Raw genomic sequence first — 21,686 nt, 5'->3', positions numbered from 1 at the left:
AGGAAACAAATTTACTACCTTTTGGATAGAGATGGTGACGATTGTTGATCTCTGCACCAACGCCACTTGAAAACATCAAAAGCAGTGAGTTCATGATCTTCCATTCTATTAATTTCTTCAGCAATAGGTGACTCTGAAGTTGAAACAGTAGACACATCTTTATTCTCCAATAATTCTTTACCATTTACAGGGCTAAGTTGGGAGTTGAAGGATTTGCTCAATAAAGATGACAGCGTGGGAAGTGCTTGTCTTGATGCAGATGTTGCTCCAGCAAAAGCCGCTGGTTGAAATGACCGCTTTGGGATATATTGCGCGACTAGAGAACGAACATAATTTAAGGACTTCACAAGTGCTCCTGATGCATAACTTGAAACAGGCAAAGGTGATACAGTAGTTGATGTTGTAGATACACCACTTTGTTGACTTAAAGAACGTGACCATGGAGCCAATTTTCGGTTGGGACCCACATCACATTCAGAAATGATGCTTACACAAAATCGGTCGATCTGTACCAATGTCTCCTCGCTGGGTTTATATCTGTAACAAACATAAAGCAGAGTTGTAATGGTGAGAGATTTATGGTTTTTCATGGTAAGAGAAGTAAATGACCATAGTATTCAGCTGAAATTAGGATATTATAAGCACGGTAAACATGAAATTTGAGGTCACTTGAACTGGCCCCACTAATGTTTTGTGAGAGGGGAAAGTCAGGATTGATTCAGTTCCATAGGTCGCTCATTGTTTATCAATACAAGTTTAATTAAAGTGATTACAATATATGAAATTGGCTGAATCAGATCCAAGGAAGAGTAGTTATAGCCCGCTGATGATGTAATTACATTGTCTCCTCTTATATTTCAAATCCCAAATTTGTAGCAACCAAATTTACGCTTCACGCTGATGAGTAAATGTAATGTAGGTTATAGTAAGTTTATCGCTCCAAGGACTGAAACTATAGCATGACTTTTATAATGAATTTGTTTGTCATAGTTAATTCTTATAACCAGCAATCATTTCTTCATGTTATCTTTCCACTTTGTCAAATTCCCACATAAATGAATGATCATAAAAATGATCTTTTTCAGAAACTTTACTTCCATTTATATTTCTGTAATTCAAAAACCTTTACAACTGGTTGAGAACTGGAAGTTTGAAGCATCTATTTCCTGATTTATATTCTCTAAACCAACAGGGAGTAAGGAGGTATGGGGTACTCCGTGATGGAATATAACTTTCAAAAGGCTGCTACAGGATTGGAAATGCCCAGAATAACAGAATTCTACATTACCTCAAATCAATTGAGAGGATTACGAGGAGGAGGAGATACTCTTACATGGAGTAAATATAGCAGTGAGACTTACACAATTAGCACAGCATACAAGGACGGGAATCAGGAGTGATCTCAAATCAACTTATGGCCATGGAAACATATTTGGAAAGTGATACTCCATCTGTTCCAGTTTATGTGAACGTATTTCCTTTTTGGTCCGTTCCAAAAAGAATGACCCCTTTCTAAATTTGGAAATAATTTAACTTAAACTTCCAATTCTACCCATAATGAGAAACTTTTATAACCACACAAATAATCTGGCATGTTTAATACCACAAGTTTCAAAAGAATTATAGCCATACAAATATTCTGACTTGTTTAGGACCACAAATTTCAAAAGTCTTTTTTTTTCCTGAAACTCCGTGCCCAATCAAACAGGTTCACATAAATTGGAACGGAGGAAGTATCATACAAAGTGGCATGTCTCACTTGGCTAGTGGCTAATGAAGCAGTGCTCACTCGGAAAAATCTAAGGAGGAAGGGAATGACAATTTGCTTAAGATGTTATATGTGGACAAGATGCAGAGACAATTAGCCAGTTGTTTCTACACTGTAGAATGACTAGTCAGCTGTGGTAATTGTTTATCAATCTCAGGGATATTAGATATGGACAATGCCAGGAAGAACTTCTAAACTTTTGTCTAGTTGGAACACAGGGGAAAGCTCTACTTCTAACAAGAACAGATGGAAAATTGTACCGGCAACTATTTGGTGGACTATTTGGAAAAAAAGAAGTCAAGGTGTTTTGAAGATACAAAATAGCTCTACACAGAAGATCAAGATGAATTATACAACAACAACATACCCAGTGAAATCCCACAAGTGGGTCTGGGGAAGGTAGTGCGTACGCAGGCCTTAGTCCTACCCTTTGCAGGTAGAAAGGTTGTTTCCGATACACCCTCGGCTCAAGGCAAGCATAGTCACAGCAGTTTAGAGAAAGAAATACAATATTGAAGAAGTCAATGGAAAAGAAGCAGTAACAACAGCAAGGTAATCATAAAACCAAAGCAGAAACAACATCAAGTAGTAATAGATATCTGAGAATAAGGAACTATGAGAATAATACTACGATTACCTACTAACCTTCTAACTTAATTCTCGACCTCCACACCATCCAAATTAGGGTCATGTCCTCAATAAACTGAAGAAGTGTCATGTCTTGCCCAATCACTTATCCTCAATACTTCTTCGGCCTACCTCTAATCAAGATGAATTATTGCGTCACACAATCTCCAAGTCCGAAGGGATCCAGTGTCCAACTACCGACTCCTCCCGGAATTGCGTTATCGGAGCCGAGCCAGGAATGACCGTTAATGGACACCCACCACTTTTCACCGATTAGAGAGTCCCTCTTTAATACATTAAGAAAAGATGTTCACAAGGGCCAGAAAGACTCGGTCAAAGGAATTTAGAACACCTACGTGTTGGTAAACGAAAACCACCTCGACCGGATCAGAGTAAACAAGAATGTCGAATCAGGCCGCCCTTTGCCTTGAAAGAATTCACACGCGGCCACCAGCTTTCCCAAAATAAGGGGAGATCTGTTGCTTACTGCTCACGGTAACATCCGACCTATACTGTAATCAAGTCGTTCGCCTATCTTTCTGATCTTCTTTCCTTCTATTCATCAGATTTTAGGCTTTGAAATGTACTCTTCTTTTTAGTTTTGGGTATAAACAAGAATATGTAGATAATCAGGACTCGATCACAAAAGTTTTAGGCTCCTCGTAAGAACAAGGATTTTTGGCTTTTGCTTTTTATTTTAGCCTATCAAGCTATAAATTTTGGTTCAAGTACAAACTTTGTGCTGATGATGTGATATATATATATACATATATATATATATATATACACACACACACAGGATATGTTACCTTCTAAAAGAATAACCTTTAAAGCTTCACTCCATAGTTATTACTCCCTTTAGGGGTGATCACGGTTCAATTCGAGTCGGTGTTTCCCTAAAGAGAAATCAAATCAATTAAGTCAAGTTTTCAAATACTTGAACAAATCAAACCAAAATTAGTAGAAACTTCATCGGTTGAGTTTTTGATAGTTTTTTTGAGTTTTATTTATTCATTTTTCGGCTTTTTTTATTTGTTGTCGATCTTTTTAAAAAAATGTGACATAACACTATCAAGGACAAAATCTGTGTAATTGCCAAACAAGATTGCCACGCATAATATACCAATGCAGACCGATAGTAATAGCACCTCACAAAGTGCATACAAACACTTAACTAGTCCATATGTTAAAGTACTTATATTCACACGGAAGCATGTAGATTACAAATATTCGTCTCGAATAAAACAAATTTTATCAGTGTGAGAAATAGCACAGGAAAAAAAATATTTTATTAATATAAGTTACTTTACCATAATACAAGGAGCCCTATTTATAACCGCATTCGGCATAATACATAATACTCTTATATACATTAACACTCCTTCTCAAGCCGATGCATATAAACTAATACAATAACCAGTGAGGGACTTGGTGAAAATATCTACAAGCTGATTATTTAACTTCACAAACTTTGTAACAATAACTCTTAAGAGTATCTTTTCTCTGACAAAATGATTGTCAATTTCAATGTGTTTAGTCCTCTCCTGGAGCATCGGATTGATGCAATATGACGGGCAACTTGATTATCACACATAAGTTTCATCTTATTGATTTCTCCAAACTTCAATTCTTTGAGCAACTATTTGATCCAAACTAGCTCACACGTAGTTATAGCCATTGCCGATAGTCTGCTTCTGCACTAGATCGAGCAACCATATTCTGTTTCTTGCTCTTCCAAGACACTAAATTATCTCATACTAAAACACAATATCCAGATGGAGAACGTCTATCAGGAGGTGATCCTGCACAATAAGCGTCAGCACATCCAACAATCTATTCATCGCCTAAATTCTCAAACTATAGTTCTTTGCCTGGGGCTTATATCGAAGAATCCGGACAACTGCATCCTAATGACTATCACGGAGAGAGTCCATAAATTGACTCACAACACTCGCAAGAAAGGAAATGTCAGGTCTGGTCACAACGATGTAATTCAACTTACCAACCAGTCGCCTATATCTTGTAGGATCGCTAAAAGGCCCCCCATGTCCTAGTAGAAATTTAGCATTTGGATCCATAGGAGTATCAACGGGTATACAACCCGTCATTACCAGTCTCCTCAAAAATGTCTAAGTCGTATTTCTGTTGTGAAATAACAATACATAATCTAGACTGAGCGATCTCAATACCTAAAAAATACTTCCATCTGCAAAGATCCTTAATCTAGAAGTGTTTAAAGAGATGTCGCTTCAAACTAGTGATATCATCCTGATCATTACTGACAATAACAATATCATTAACATAAACCATCAAATAAATACTTAGATTTGGCGCAGAGTGCCGATAAAACACAAAGTGATTAGCTTCACTACGAATCATGCCAAACTCCTGAATAACTGTGCTAAGCTTACCAAAGCAAGCTCGAAGAAACTATTCCAGACCATAGAGTGACCAGTGCAATCGGCATACAAGGCAACTAGACTCCGCCTGAGAAACAAAACCAGGCGGTTACTCCATATAAACCTTATCCTCAAGGTCACCATGGATAAAAGAATTCTTAATGTCTAACTGATAAAAGGGCCAATGATGGACAATAGAGATGGATAGAAAAAGTCGGACATATGCTATTTTAGCCACGAATATTTGAGTATACCCTTTGGCAACAAGGGAGGCCTTAAGCCGATCAATTTGGCCGTCCATACCAGCCTGGACTGCATAATCCCAAAGACAATGATCACTATAATCAAGCCCAAATATTTAAGTATACCCTTTGGCAACAAGGGAGGCCTTAAGCCGATCAATTTGGACGTCCATACCAGCCTGGACTGCATAATCCCAACGACAATCAATGGTAGATTTACTCGGAGGTAGAGGAACAAGCTCCCAAGTACCACTAGCATGTAAAGTAGACATCTCTTCGAATATAGCATGTCGTCATCCAGAATAAGATAGCGCTTCACCTATGGACTTGGGATAAAAATAGAGGATAAAGATAACACAAAGGCAAAATTAGATGATGATAAACGATGATAACTCATGCAAGTATAATGGGGATTAGAATTAAGAGTGGATCTAATACCTTTCGAAGTGCGAACGGTAGACTAGAAAAAGACAAGCCCGCAGTAAGTGAAGGACCTGGTACAGGATGTGAATCATCTGGACCAAATGTTTTACGCCGACAGCAATGATAAGTCAGGAGTAGTGGAGCTCTAAAAGGAACTGGACATGTAAGTGATAAAACTGGAGTTGTAGGTGGTGGAGCTAGAGTTGTGGGCAATGGAACTGAAGTTGTTGGTGGTGGAGCTGGAGTTGTGGAGGAAGATAGAGAGGAGAAAGTGACTGAATCTCCAAAAGATAGAACTAGTGACACCTTAGAAATGCCTAAGTGATCACCTGAACCTGTGAAGTATTGTTGGGTTCAAAAAAGGTAACATCAGCAAACATAAGGCAAAACTAGAGGTCAGGTGAATAACATCAATATCCCTTTTTCTGTTCGCGTGTAACCTAGAAATACGCATTTAAGAGCACGGGGAACTAACTTATATTTTCCTTGTATAAGGTTATGAATAAAACATGTGCTCCCAAAGACACGAGGTGGAAGAGAGAACAAAGGTAAGTGGAGAAACAAGAAAAAAAATAGAACTTGATTCTGGATACTGAGGATGGCATGCGATTAATCGCAACAGAACATGAGATTTTATGAGAAGGGTACAAGTAGTCTCAATGAGATGCTTGTTCTTCCTTTCAGCTACCCAATTTTGTTGAGATGTGTATGAATAAGATGTTTGTTGAATGATCCCATGAGAGTTCGTAAACTGCTGAAATGGAGAAGACAAATACTCTACATTATAACTATGAAATGTGCAGATAGAAACCCTAAATTGATTTTGGATTTTTTGGCGTGGAAGGTTTGGAAAACAGAAAGTAACTCAGATCTGATTTTTTATCAAGAATATCCAAGTGCACCTGAAATAATCATCAGTGAACCTGATAGAGTAACAGAATACCAAAGTAGAACTGATCCAACTAGGATCCCAAACATCATGGACTAAGTGAAGGGTGACTCTGCCCAATTATCAAGACGTCGAGAGAAATGGGGGAGAGTATGCTTATCGCGCTAACACGACGCACACTCTAAAGTTGACAACTGAGATCAATCGGGTACCATTTTCTGAAGTTTTGATAAACTGGGATGCGACGACCATTTATGTAATAAATCCGGTGAATCAATAACAGGACAAGCTGTTGAAGGAGGATAAGATGTGAGTCTATGTGATTTAGCAAAAATAAGGTAATAAAGTCCATTTGATTCACGCACCAATGATCCGCCCCATACTACATTCATATATAAAAACAAAGTCATCAAGAAATAAAATAAAGTAGTTAAATGATTTGGCTAAGCAACTAATGAGATATGATATTAAGAGGACTACCGGGAACATAAAAAAATGAATTCAAAGGTAAGGAAGAAAGTGGACTATGACCTATTCTAGTTGCCATGGTTTGAGATCCCTTGGTCATTGTGACTATTGAGAGTGATTAAGAGTAAGAAATAGTAGTGAAAAGAGATTTGTTACCATAAATGTGATAAGATACACCTAAATCAATGACCCAAAAGTCATCAGAAGAAGAAGAAGATTGGGAAACACAAGACAGGCAATTACCTGTTTGAACAACGGAAGTTATCTTCAAATATGTCTATTTACTTTGTACTGAAGGAACTCAATATAATCTGATAGAAAAACCATCTAATTATTCATAGTATTGGATCTCATGTTGCTACAACAAATTTCTCAAACTCTTGACTAAAACTTATATGGTTAACCTTGGAATGCCAAGTCAGAACAAGTTCGCTTCTGGCAGAATACGAAACAACTTTGAACCTTATGCCGATGGCAGAAACTAAAGATTTTTCAATTAGATGGAGTTGGAAAGGGAAAGACGACCTTAGGAAACCAAGAACTTCACTTGAAGTGACCGGAAATCAATAAATCTTGCAGGATAATTGAAGAACTATCTTGAAACACACGGTTTCGGTGACTGAAAATTCACAAAATTATATAGGTCAAGTCGGAAGAGGCAGGCGACCACCGCAGAAGGAAAATCAAACTTGGAATATGCCGAAAAGGGGGCTCACGCACCGGCGCGTGAACAGAACTTGCCAAAAATTCTGGGGACCTACTAGGCACATGTCGACGTGTGACATGAGATCTGCCGGAGGGTGTGACTAGAGCATGGTCGTCGAACTATGGTGGACCTCGTGGTGGTGTTGATTTTCGCACAACATCGTCAGATCTGAAGGTTGATGCAAATAGCCACTTAGGTCACTGTCAAATTGCACCACGACTGAGCTTTTTCTTCCCTTATGTCGTTGGAGTGACGCACGTTGATAATTATCTCACCAAAACTATGATACCATGTGAGAAGTAGCACGGGAAAAAATATATTATTGATATAAGCTAATTTATTATAATACAAAGAGCCCTATTTATATCTACATCCACGCAATACATACTATTTTTTTTTATAATGGTAACATGAACATTAATAAATAAAAACAGCATTACGGCAGTGCCAATCCATATTTACAAGGAAAACAAAAACCAGCTATGTCCACCTAAGATTACAGTGCACCTATCAGGTCTACTAGAGATTCTGCCTCCTCTACACAGCTTTCTTTACACCAGAAATGAAACAAAAGAAAACACTTCATCTTGATGTTCTGTAAAGAATTGCTTGTCTTCAAAAGTTCTCAAATTTCTCCTTCCAAACTGTCCACCAAATGCAAGTAGGAACCAATCTCCACCATTTCTTCTGTCTCACTATACCCCCATTGTAATTCCAACACTTCAGCAATCACAAGTGTTTGTTGGCATGCTCCATTTAAGGACCACAATATTAAGAAAGAGCTGGCACAATTGGTCAGTAAAAGGACAATGAAGAAACAAATGGCTATTAGTTTTTATAGTTGTACCACATAATAGGCACCTAGAGCATAGCTGAAAACTTATTTTCTCAAGTTCTCTTGGGTTGGACAAGCCTTTCTTGCAACTAACCATGAAAAGCATACTTGAGAGGTGCCTCGATTTTCCAAAAGTACCTCCAGGGCCACATATTCTAACTGTTGGTTTGGAGTAGAAATTAAGGTATATGCGGATTTGACTTTAATATTCCCATTCCTGCAAAGGTTCCAACAAAGTTTATCTTCAGTTTCTCCGAGACCTTGAAATTCTTCCAAGATATTAAAGAAATCCACAACCCTCTCTAATTCCCAGTCATTCAAGGCCCTCCTAAAAGTAACATTCCATCCTTGCTGTGCCCAAGCGCAATACATACTACTCTTATTCCGACGTGGGACTAAGCCTCCGACATAATTAACGATCAACACCAACAGAATAAACCAATCAAGTCAAAAATATCGCCAAAAGCATTACTCTCAAAAATATAAAAAATATGTGCGTGCATAATTATAATTTTTTAATAGAGTATTTATATAGTCAGTTTGGTTCGTTTTTCGGTTATTTTTTGCTTAAAACCAAAACAAATCAAACCAAATTTTGTTGGTTTTTTAAACTTAAAAATCAAACCAAATCAAATAAAAAATGTTGTTTCTCCAACTTGGTTTTCGGTTTTCCTTGAACACACATAACTCCCTCCATTTCAATTTATATAATCCTCTTTTCTTTCTGGAACATTCTTGAAATTCATTTTACCATTAAGCTCTTAATATTGATTTTTTATAAAGTAATAAATTTTATTAATAATGATTGGGCGAAAAAACATGCACGTATACAATTAGAAATATGGTTTTCTACGAACGACACGCAGTCATTTATGCAATATTGTAACCTTATGAGAAAGTTGCTCGGACATGGGTTGCGGGTGTCCGACACGGGTGCGGATCTAGAGGTCGAATCCTTCGAGATGTAAATTCTAAGATTCGGGGATACGGATACGGGTGCGGGGATCTGGCTAAAAATAATTCAAAAAAATAAAAATATAAGAATATTTTTAAATTATGAAAAATATTCTGGAATACTTACGTATAGCTTGTAAAGTGTGGATAAGTAAATGATTAATTTCCTAAATAAAGTATGCAATTTTCTTCAAATTTACCCAAGTTTTGATTTTGATTTCGAGAATCAAATTGTATCTCGTCTCGAACTTTTCTATCGTCATGGTCAAAATACCCAAAGTTGTTTGACCAGATCTGATAGAGATCTCATACCCACACCCATACTAGAGTCGTGTCGACACAAGTGGCGCACTTAACCTACCGTGTCGTAGCAACTTAGCTTATGGGTGCATCAAATAGAAATAAGCGACAAAAGTCTACTTCTCAACGGAACAAAGTTCATTTGGACACCCTCAAAAACTCTCCTATTTCTTTCCCTTCAAATGACCCACAAAAGAGCTAGCGCCGGAAGCTTCCATGCCATGTTTCCCCTTTTCTTCCCAACTAAAGATCACATCTTTCATTGTGCCTTGCATCACCCAAGATATACCATACCAATTAAGAATCTCCCACCATAACCTCGATGCAATCAAACAATGAATGAGAAGGTGGTCAACGTCTTCCCCCGAACATTTACATATGAAACACCAACTGACATAAGTACTCTTCCTCTTCCTCGGGTTCTCAGCCGTCAAGATTACTCCTCTAGTTGCTAACCAAGTAAAGAAGCAAATCTTTCTCGATGCCTTTGGGATCCAAATCAAACTATGCGGAAAAGCAACCTTCTCACTAATCAAGAGCTTTCTATACAAAGGTTTAACCGAGAAAACCATTATTCATCAAATCTCATCTCCATACATCCTGGCAATCTTGTAATGTACTTTGTTTTAGACGTAGCTCAATTAGACTTCGGAACTTCGCCCACCTCCCAATCCTAAAAGTTTCTCCTAAAACTCACATCCCAAAACACTTTTCTATGTTGAACTATTATCTCCCTTTGACATGAAATGTTGTAAATGTTGGGGAACATATTGCTCTAAGTGTTATCCCCATACCACCTTTGTCCCAAAAACTAACGTTCTTATCTCCTGCCCAAAAGGATATATTTACACTAAACTATTCCCATCCCCTCAATATATTTATCAACAATCCGCATCCATAAGGCATAGTGACTTTCTTTGTCCTCCACCACATCCCATGACCCTATATTTATCCTCTATCACCTCCCTCCATAAAGGATTTTCCTTTGTCTTGAATCTCCATAACTACTTTCCTAGCAGGGCCTTATACTATGTGTGAGAAAGTACGGGAAAATTATATCATTGATATCACTTTTCAATATAATACAAGAAGAAGCCATATTTATAGTTATACTCTACATAGTACATATTACTCTTATTTCAATGTGGGACTAGACTACTTATATACATAATGCATAACTATCTAACACTCCCCCTTAAGTTGGTGCATATAAACCATATGTACCGAGCTTGTTACAAATATAGTTAACACGAGGACCAGTGAGGGACTTAGTGAAAATATTTGCAAGCTGATCATTCGACTTCACAAACTTTGTAACGATATCTCCTAAGAGTATCTTTTCTATGACGAAGTGACAGTCAATCTCAATATGTTTAGTTTTCTCATGGAACACCGGATTTGACGCAATATGAAGAGCAGCTTGATTATCACACACCAGTTCCATCTGACTAATTTCTCCATATTTCAATTCCTTGAGCAGTTGTTTGATCCAAACTAGCTCACGTGCTTCCGTAGTTATTGCTCGATATTCAGCTTCTGCACTAGACCGAGCAACTACATTTTGCTTCTTGCTCTTCCAAGACACCACGTTACCTCTTACTAAAATAAAATATCCAAACGTAGAACGTCTATCAAAAGGTGATCCTGCCCAATCAGTGTCTGTGTATCCAACGATCTGCTCATGGCCTCGATCCTCAAACAACAGTCCTTTGCCCGAAGTTGATTTTATATACCAAAGAGACTGTGAATAAACAATAATTGACAAAAGTGACCTATTACCAAAGATATGACCAGAGGCGCCTTAGTCCATGACCCACAGTCCAAGAGTAGTAGACTGAGAAACACAGGCAAAGGAATTACTAGCAACAGAAGCATTAGTCTGAGTAACGGAGGCTACTTGTGAAGATGTCTGCTTACTTGCTCGATACTGAAGGAACTCAGTATATTCCCCTTCAGATAAAGAAAACCCATGGTTACCTATAGTCTCGGTTTGAGCAACATGGAAAATTTTAGGTGGTTGACCATGCAAAGAGTAACACACCTCACGGGTATGTCCAAGCTTATAACAATAAGAACACTTGGATCGAGACCTTCCAAAACGACCACCTCCTCGTCTATCCTCCATAGTATGAGATACCCAATTTCCCAAGGATGCGAGAACAGAGGAGTCAACTATCTGTGATGAGATTAGTGTGTGACTAGGCCTTGCAACAAGGCAAAGTAATCGAGAGAATAATTCATCAACTGTAGGGACAATCGGACTAGCCAAAATCTGGTTACGTACTGAATCAAGGTCATTAGAAAGTCTAGGGAGGGTAAGAACTAGAAACATCTTATGTCGTTCTTGTTGCTTTTCAACACTAGCAGAAACTGGCACCAATATCTCAAATTCTTCCATGACTGCATGTACTTGTCCCGAGTAGAAATATCGAATTCCTGTTTCTTCAAGTTTGTTACTGTGATATCACATTATAGAAACGAGTTATGTCATTAGTGTATAAAGTGCGAGCCTTTTCTCAAACTAAATGACATGTCTGGAGTGGACGAAACAAGGGCATCAACTTGGGATCAATAGATCGCCACAGGATACTACATAATTGAGCATCGATCTTCTCCCAAAGTGGCTTAGCCTTTTCATCTCCCTCACTAGCCTTTTTGGTTAAATGATCTTGAACATCTTGACCCTTACACCACAACTCAACAAAGGAAGCCCAGTCTAAATAGTTTGAACTTCACATTAAGGGTTCTGACGTAATCATGAAGCTTGAATTTTCAGAACCTGTGTTTTTAGAATCAAATACATCAAATCCCAAAGACATTGTTGGACCAAATAATCAAGAAGTCACAAACAACCGTCAAGAAGCAGCAGAAAAAGGACATTGTAGCCGTCGGAAATTTGAACAATCGCCAGAATCTACGAGTCATCGGAAAATAAAAAAGTTGTCAGAATTTGGTGTAACCTGGATGGGTAGGCTCGGAATCACCTCACGAGCCAACTGTCAAGAAGAAATTTTGTCAAAAAATGGCTGGAGAGTGCCTCACACGGCGGCGCATGACCTGGAATCTCGCGGGAAAAATTTTGCCGGCAGCGCGTGTGAGTTTCTGCCGAAGAAAATTTCAGGAACTAGTCGCCGAAGGCTGATCTACCTCGTGGTGGTGTTGGTTTTTGCACAACACCGACGGAAAAGGAGTTTTAACCGGACAGACCTGCGGTAACCGGAAAATTTTCCGGTTAACTGATTTTTTTCTTCCCGGAGTCGCTGGTATTTTTGCACAGCGATGAATCTCTCACGGTTTCTTTGATACAATGTGAGAAAACACAGAAAAATTATATTATTGATATCACTTTTCAATATGATACAAGAAAAAGCCCTATTTATAGCTATGCTCTGCATAGTACATATTACTCCAAATCCAATGAGGGATTAGACTACTTATATACATAATGCATAACTATCTAACACTACATTTTCTCAATCAAACTAACTTTATAACTATTACTTTAATGAAGTCGGACAAAAAATTAAACTATGTTCCCTATTAAATACTATCATATAGAATGAAACAAATGTGGTACTTTAAAAACTCAGTAAATGAAGGATCAACTTGCTTATTCTAAAATCTTCATGCCAAATTTTGCCAAACAAATTGATGCTTCATGCTAATGATTAAATGGAGGAAGCGTGTACGTTCTTCCCTACAAGAATTGAAACTAGAACTTGGTAATTTATGAAGAGTTTGTTGGTTTACAAAATGCTCTCTTAACCTAAAATAATTTATTTGTTTTTTGTATGTTCTCTTTTGACCTTGTCAAATTCCTACGATAAGATAATGATTGATCATAAAAATGATTTCTTTCAAGTTTTTTTTTTTTTTTCTGAGGATGGTAACAGTAATTTTTTTTAAAAGATTTCTTTGATACAAAGAACTTAATAGCTCAACTCCATTGGAATTACTTTTTAACAATTTGTGAGTGAATGTTGGATCAACTTACTCATTCTACAAATACTGCAATAAATTCTAATAAAAACTTGTCTTTTAACATCAATGAGGTTTTTACAACTGTCACAGATCTAAGATCTTACAGTATTAAACATCAATAGATGGTAAAGAAGGAAAGCAATATCAGGTTCATGCAAATTGAGTATGATGAATTTGGTGGTAACAGAAAGCTGTCACAAAATACTGTTAAAAAAAGAAAGCTGTTATAAAATGTATAATGATGACAATCTCAATAAGCTAAATGCCAGTGGTCCAGTGAGATATGAACCTTGGATTTTCAATGGGAAAGAAAGAAAGATACATTACAGGACGAAACTACCTTAAGAGATACCGTTTCAACAGCGCCACACATTTTGCTACAACTGCTGGGCTGATTCAAAATTAAAAAGGGAAAATTAGGACATAAGTTGGACAGATTACAAAGTAATGGTTATAGGAAACGTGAACATCCAATAGGCAATAAAGCAGAAAAAATTATCAAGAGGGGAGAAATGTAGTTTCAGAAGTATAATGCCTAACAGAACAGTTCAAAATTACAGAAGAAAATTGCTGCTACAATAAACTATTAATGATCTTTTTCTTCCTAGCTTCAGCTGTAACAATATTTCCTCACACTAAAAGAGCAAAGGAGAGCATCAGCAAACTGCCATGATATTCTAGTACAGCGTGAACTAGGATCCAGCAGATACTTTTTGCAGTAAGCTACAAAAACTAATGATTCTCATGTATATACATACAGAAAGCAGTAACATAAACAATACATTTCTTACTGATTGATTATTTTTCTTATTTTCCTTCTTCACAGAAAAATATCCTATAATTATGGGTACCTATATTTGAAGTTTATGGTAGTAATCTTTTTTGCGGAAAAATGTTTTCCTTGTTCGCCTATGTAGAGCAAACAACAACAACAACAACATACCCAGTATAATTCCACATAGTGGGGTCTGGGAAGGGTAGTGTGTACGCATACCTTACCCCTACCTTGTGGAGGTAAAGAGGTTGTTTCCAATAGTGTTCGCCTATGTAGAGCTTTTATCAAAAAAACTATCTTTCTTTACATCTAAGAGAAAAACATCTAGCAACTTCCATAGTGAATTACTTTATGATCGGAGATGTTGCACTTCTTACGAACCTTTTAGTTTGTGATTAAGCAACTAAATACGCAATGACTCCTTGATTGTGAAGTACTTTCGCATAATAGATGTATCAAGAAGGTTAGATTTCACATACAAAAAGAGGAATAACATCCAATTATCCAATATCCTATCAAGCTATCTTGCAAGCACCAAATTTGAATTAGTGGGCCTTACAGGTTTACATCAAGGTTTGGGATACGAGATGCTTCCCATCAACTGGGCTGCTAACTTTCCTAACTAAAACCTTTACGAATTACTGTGTTTTACCATGTTAGGAAGAAAGTCTTGTTCCTTGACAAGTACAAAAATATTCCTAGTACAGAAATCAAAGCACATGCAAACTTTACCCTGCATTTCATGAAGGGCATATTGGAAAAAATATAAAATTATACCAATATAGAGAATTAACTTCAGAAACAATTGATAATTAACAAAAAAAAATTATATTAACACAATATTGTCTCGAATGGAGAAACAACACTATAAAACTTAGCCTCCACTTCAATATACATTAAATGCCTTTCGTCCACCATTTTTTCTTACTACTTAAGCTTTTAGATCCTACGCCGATCACAAATTATCTTATTGAAAAGGCTATATGATACCATTTAAAATTTTATCACTTTTAATGATTATCTTTCCACGTCCTTAGGCTTCTAGATAGTTTTTTTCCTTGGAAGTGGACTTTTTAAATAGTAGTCTTAAATATTTTTAGATAACATCAAATACCTCACCCTTTGAAGAGGCGATTTTCTTTAGTCCTTCAGAAGTTAAGAAGATAACGGTAATGAACCTGATCATATTCCATACCAATTTGGGTATATTTGGTTGTATGCTTCAGGATTATGAAGTTCATCTGTGGTAACTCAAAATATTGACTTGGATTAAAAACCAAACACTAAAGGAAGTAGTTCTTATTATATTATGTCAAATTCCTCTAAATTGATGGTGATCAACTTTCACAACTTGTTTGTGACCTCCATCTTTTAAAAACTAAAAGACTGCGATGGAAAAAGAATTGGAAATTAGTATGACACCAAAAACATACTTTGCTCAGTCAATATTATTGTGTTAACTAAGTTTCATAAGCCATGTAGGTTGTAAATCAGGCAGTAATAGTAAAAGCGTAGTAATTTCAACGGTAATGCAACTGCTCATATTCCATATCGATTTGGGTATATTTGGTTGTATGTTCAGGTTTACGATGTTCATCCGTGGCAACTCAAAATATTAACTTGGATTAAAAATCAAACACTAAAGGAAGTAGTTATTAAATTAGGCCAAATACCTCTAAATTGATGGTGATCAACTTTGACAACTTGTTTGTGACCTTCGTCTTTTAAAAACTAAAGACTTCTATGGAAAAAGAATTGGAAATTAGTATGACACCAAAAACATATTGTGCTAGGTCACTGTTACTGTGTTTTAAGATTCATAAGCCATGTAAGTTGTAAATCAGGTAGTAATAGAAAAGCGTAGAAATTTTGAACTAAACAATATAGTGCAATGACGCTTATCAAAAATGAACAAAATAAAATACAGGGTAACGCAGTTCGATTGAAGAATATCACCATTTCAAGTCCAGAAAGGGTAGATACTCCTAAATCCTTTTTACTGGGATTACTTTTCTAGGCTTTGGATCAAATTGCAAAAGCTACTAATGGAAATGCATTTAAATTCTTAACATAATATGCTTTTTAGGCACGCCACGAGAGGGTAAAATTTCTCTTTTTCTTCCTGCAAGAGAGGACATCAGCCATGCATTTAGTGGTTTGTTAGTTTCCTGCTAACTAAAAATAGTAAAGAACAATGATAACTAGAAGCACGCATCAACTTATGAGCTTGTGCTATTTCATTTTTTGTTTATGGGAATTTGCCTATAATATTGCATTAACTTAGCCTATTAAAAGTTCTACTTTTCCCTTACAAAAATTTGACATCATTGTCCCATAGTGCCAATCAAAGTTGCATGGTACATGTTGCATTCCTTACATATTTCTCATGAGAAAGGATTTGTACTGATTTAAATTCATCTCAACAAGTGCTCATATACATTCTACCATACTAGAAGATAAGACATAAAAAGAAACACTCATCAGAAACCTCTTCAAAACAGTTCTAAATCTACATGAAAAGAATTAGATAATCCTTGATAACTTTATAATCAAAAGAATGGCAATTAGCTAAAATTTGAAATTCAGCACAGAAAAAATTCAGCATAGTTATGGCAGCATAAGACAGATACAGAAGTATACTGCTTTGAACTACATAGGCATGTTAGTGTACCATTGCATCTATCAACAAGTATTGTATACCTGCGTTCGCGCTCTGCTATTGTATGATCCAAAATAACAACATAAGCCAAGTCAGTGGTTGGATATGCTGCCAGATATTCCTGTAAAAAGATAAGCTTATATAATGAATGCAATTTCTCATCTGATTTTGTAATTTTAGAAACAGCAAGTGCTGGTCCATAGGATTTCAATGAATCCATACTACATGATTACCATAATATAGAAGGACATATGCCAAACAGTGTGCATCTTTACCAATGCAATTATGCTAAAAGGAGCTAGTACACCATAATCCAGTAACCACTTAAGTTTCAATTTAAATGACTCCTATTAAGAAGAAAAAATCTCCTGATAAGACAAGTTATTTACTTTTCTTGTTAAGGTTTGTGGCAAGAAAAACAGCATATGTGATCATTCAACTATTATTCATTCCACCATTAAAATTCATAATGTGATAGTTCACTTGTAAAAATGTAGCACTTACCTTTTAACTAGTTTGAGTCCCATTAACTCAGTTACTAAATAAAAGCACAACTATGGAAACATAAATAGCATGTCAGAAATTGGATGCGACAACATATATGGAGGGATTATCCTCAAAATTCCGACACGAAAAACCTTTGACCATATAGGCTCATAGAATGCCCAAATATGATAGCTTCTAAGTTTTAGGATAACTGCAAAGTCTTCAATTGAGTATGAAATAAAATAGATGCATTTCAACTTAGAAACTGTTTTAGATATTTGCCGTCATGGCAAGAGTTTCTATATCAGTCTGAACACTCAGATTGTATGTCATGATAAGATTATCTTCATGTATTTATTAATCCAATAAGTTGGGAACGGTTCCTTTTGCTTACAAATTATTAGTCAAATTGGCGAAAGTAGTTAAAGCTTTTCAAAATAAAGCTAGTATCCAAACCTCACACTTGCTCCTTTGATCTTTTGCAGCCTATAAGTTTTTGTGTTTGTCTCCTTTTCCAATACCCAGAAAGACTGCAGCAGAATCCCCTATCTTAAAAACATGCTAACTAAATGACTATATTACACTTAACAACATCATAAATCAAAAAGTCCTAGACATTCCACACCCAATTTCCTAGATTAAGACGCAACTACTCATTACATCGGCAAACGTAAAAGGGAAACTCGAGCTTTAAATAAAAAAGCAGGTACAAAACCTTCAATTTTATCAAAAAGTTGGAATCAAAATTTTGCAGAAACCCTAGATTCAATAGTGTAAAAAGAGGATCGAAAACCTGACCCGAAGCGTGCGAGAAGCTTCGGAGGCAGTGGCGGAGGGGGTCCCATGGTGAGCAGGAGAAGAAGAAGAAGAAGATAGACAATCAGCGACAGCTCTGCGAAGTGGCTCAGGTGGCTTCTTAAGCGAAGAAGATCTCAATCTGGAAGCTCCTCCGCCTCCTAAAGGCAACCTGGAGCTGGCTGGGCTCCGAGATGGACTGTAGATCGCCGACATCGATTGCTATGTGATGGAGATGTTTCGAAGTGGATGCTATAGATACATGGGATAAATGTAGTATTCAACTAAGCTAACTCTGAATTTGCTCCATTTGAAAATTGCAAAAAAAAAAAAAAAAAAAAAAAAAAGGACTGAAAATCTGTCTGTGAGAGAGAAAGAAAGGGTGAGATGTGGAATTGGCAAAGTGCAAGAGTATAATTAGCTGTATGTCTTGCGGTATGAATGTACTAGAGCTAAGCTACAGACCGTAGTTTTATTATTAGCTGGCAGGCGCTAAGTTAAATGCGGGCACTTTCAACCGCTGACAGGGTTTTTCCCCCATAATTCCTCCTCTTTTTGTATTTTCTTTTTCTTTCCTTTTTTTATTTTTTTATTCTTGTCATGGATCACGGTTAGATTTGTCAGTTTAAAACTTTAAATATTACGATCCAAATCTAGATTTAGGTCGTGACAAGGTATCCAATAAGTCACTACCCATTAAGCGAACCCACCAAACTAAGTCATACTGAAATTGTAAAAATAGACAAAATAGAATACAACTAAATCTGTCTTATATAGATAAAAATGTGAAAACGAAGGACAATATCAAAACATCTGCTACAACCCAATAAAAAGCTTAGTTATGGAGTACTAGAATATGAGTACCAAGTACAAGATGCAACTCAAAAGCCAAGGTCTAAACTAAACATAAAAGATAAACCTAATACTGCCTCGCGAAAAGTAATAATGGTCGAGATAAGTTGAGTTGCTGGATCATCCTCAATAGAACCTGCACACATACATTAGTTATGAGTCAAAAAGACCCATCAAGATCATTCACTTGATCTCCGAACTTAACCCTCGGACAAGTCTTTAGAAATTGCTAATAATGCATACTTAAGTAATACAAAGCAATACAAGTATAAAATAGTAGACTGAGTAAAGCATGTGAATTTGATATCATGAATACTAAAGAAGGTAACATGAAAAATGCCACTACTTAAGAACTGCTAAAACTACTATGGGGTTATGAGTTTGCTCGCTCAAATATGAATCCAGCTTTGGAGCGTGGGTTGCCACTCACATGATGCGGTGTATCAATCACCTCGTCTTACCGTTACTAAAGCATAGCATTAGTTAAAACAGCCACATTTGAGCATGACTTGGGTACATAAGCTTTTAGGCAAATCTATTTATGAAGTCAGTTTGGAACAGTTGAATCCAGGCTTATTTCATAACCTTTCTCCCATCATCTCATTTCCTTGGCACCATTGGCCACAAGTATAACTTTCATTATTGGCATAGTGGCCACGCTTTACATCTCCAACCCACTTCTTTTACTTTCAAGCATCTTTATAAATTACCAACAACAAGGCATTTCAAATCAAGACTTCAGGTACACATATAAGCAATTGGAGTTTTAGACGCATGGAATATTCTTTCAAAATTAAGCATAATGGACTTTTGTTTGAAACATGACTCAAAGCCATAACATTTTAATATACATATCATTCTTGAACACATTCCCAAAGGATAACATAATATGATAGGAACATTCGGAACACATTTTGAATACATAATTCTCGACACTTTGCTTACTCGGAACAATCGAATTTATTGGGAACAACTCGGAACATGGGAATAAGGAACTTGAGCCAACCATACTTGAAACTTACGGGAACATCATGAAATTCAATTCTAAGAGAGTAGTTTAGCCAACATACCTTGTTTGAGCTTTCCTTAAGTTACTACAACGTCCCAACACTTATAGCAATAACAATCTATAGGAAGATAGCGAAAACTGGATAATAATTAGAAGGATTCTCATGGTGTAACTCTCTTAGGAATTTTGTCAAATACCTAGTATGAAAAATAGAATACAAAGCTTTACAATGGCAATCCCTTCCTCTCTCAACCAATTTCAATAAGAAATTACCCAAACTAGTTCATTAACCCCACATATTACAAGCTATTGACACATGCATGGCCTAATTCCAATCCCACAATATACTTAGACCCTAAAATAACTTGTATAGGTGGTATAGGACAGGAACTTACCGGATAGATGGTGGTCTAGTGAGTGGCTTTCTTGATTCTTGAAGATTGGTGCAAGAATGGGTGCTTAGAATGTTCGGCCTTCCCCTTCTCTCTCTAAAATACTCTTACATCTCTCTAAATTTACCGGACATTTGTTTCAAAATGAGCCCCAAAGGCTATTTATCAAAATGGGATCGGGTTATAAAAATAGGAAAATAGACCTTCCGAACTTAGGTCTACAGTCGCAGAATGGACCGCGTAACAGACATACGACCCGAAAAATGGGCCGCGAAAATGATGCCAAGAACTGGGTTAGTCTGGACCGGTCTGCAGTCCGCAGACCACTTATGCGGTTGCAGAATGGACCACAAGATCATCCAACAAAATTCTTCAAGCCAAATCTGCGATGGAAAATGCGAACCGTGAAATGGATATGCGATCACAGAATGGACCGCAAAACGACCTTCAAAATTCAACCATTTTTTTGCTCAACTCTGTGATGGGTATGCGGCCAGTGGAGTGGTTCTGTGGTTGTGAAACTGACCGCAGAATCGCCTTTTTCTGACAAAAATTTCCATCAACTCCTTAGTGCATTCTTCAACCCAAAAAGTCTGTACTGCGGCAAACTTGATTTATGATTAACAAAATATAGTTTGAATCCAATTACTTTTCCATGAATCTGCCTACAACATCTATAACATCATATTTATGCTTACCATATCATTTACAGCCCAAAACATCATAAGAATAATCTTCAAAAATAGTCTACACGTCTAGCACCTTAACTTTTATCGTCAACCTCTTATTTTTCATGTTATCTTCTTCAATAAGCTTAATTAGCAAATAGATAATCTTAACAACAACATCCGTAACATAATTGAACTATTTATAACAATTTCCAGCCACAATAAACTATATATATAGCATCAACACAGCCCATAAAAAGAGATAATGATTCCTTATGCCATGTCAATTACTATCTTGTAGATTTCCTCTCAAACAACTCAACCAAAATATGACTAAACTTAAGCACAACCAACAACATGATTTACTTAACTTAGGCAGTATATATAACTTGAAATCCCTAGCTGGTTTAGCTCACAACAACCCTCAATCATACCACAACACCATAGGAGTTGTATTC

The 21,686-nt window shown here is 36.6% G+C and overlaps 1 protein-coding gene across 1 annotated transcript in view; it reads right to left on the bottom strand.

The window, feature by feature from the left end:
* LOC104110283 (uncharacterized) overlaps window positions 1-18,739 on the bottom strand; it is a 51,127-nt gene extending 32,388 nt beyond the window's left edge. Inside the window, exons 1-4 of the mRNA XM_070185576.1 lie at window positions 18,311-18,739; window positions 17,068-17,147; window positions 13,933-13,983; window positions 19-537 (exon numbers count right to left, since the gene is read on the bottom strand). Coding sequence (XP_070041677.1) covers window positions 19-537; window positions 13,933-13,983; window positions 17,068-17,147; window positions 18,311-18,523 — 863 coding nt within the window. The 5' untranslated portion in view covers window positions 18,524-18,739. The remainder of the gene's footprint in view (window positions 1-18; window positions 538-13,932; window positions 13,984-17,067; window positions 17,148-18,310) is intronic.
* Between the last annotated feature and the right edge of the window lie 2,947 nt (window positions 18,740-21,686).

The sequence above is a fragment of the Nicotiana tomentosiformis genome, chromosome 9 (genome assembly GCF_000390325.3).
Source record: "Nicotiana tomentosiformis chromosome 9, ASM39032v3, whole genome shotgun sequence".
NCBI lineage: Eukaryota > Viridiplantae > Streptophyta > Magnoliopsida > Solanales > Solanaceae > Nicotiana > Nicotiana tomentosiformis.
Note: the sequence above shows the minus strand (reverse complement) of the source record. Positions and strands in the feature narration are given on the sequence as shown.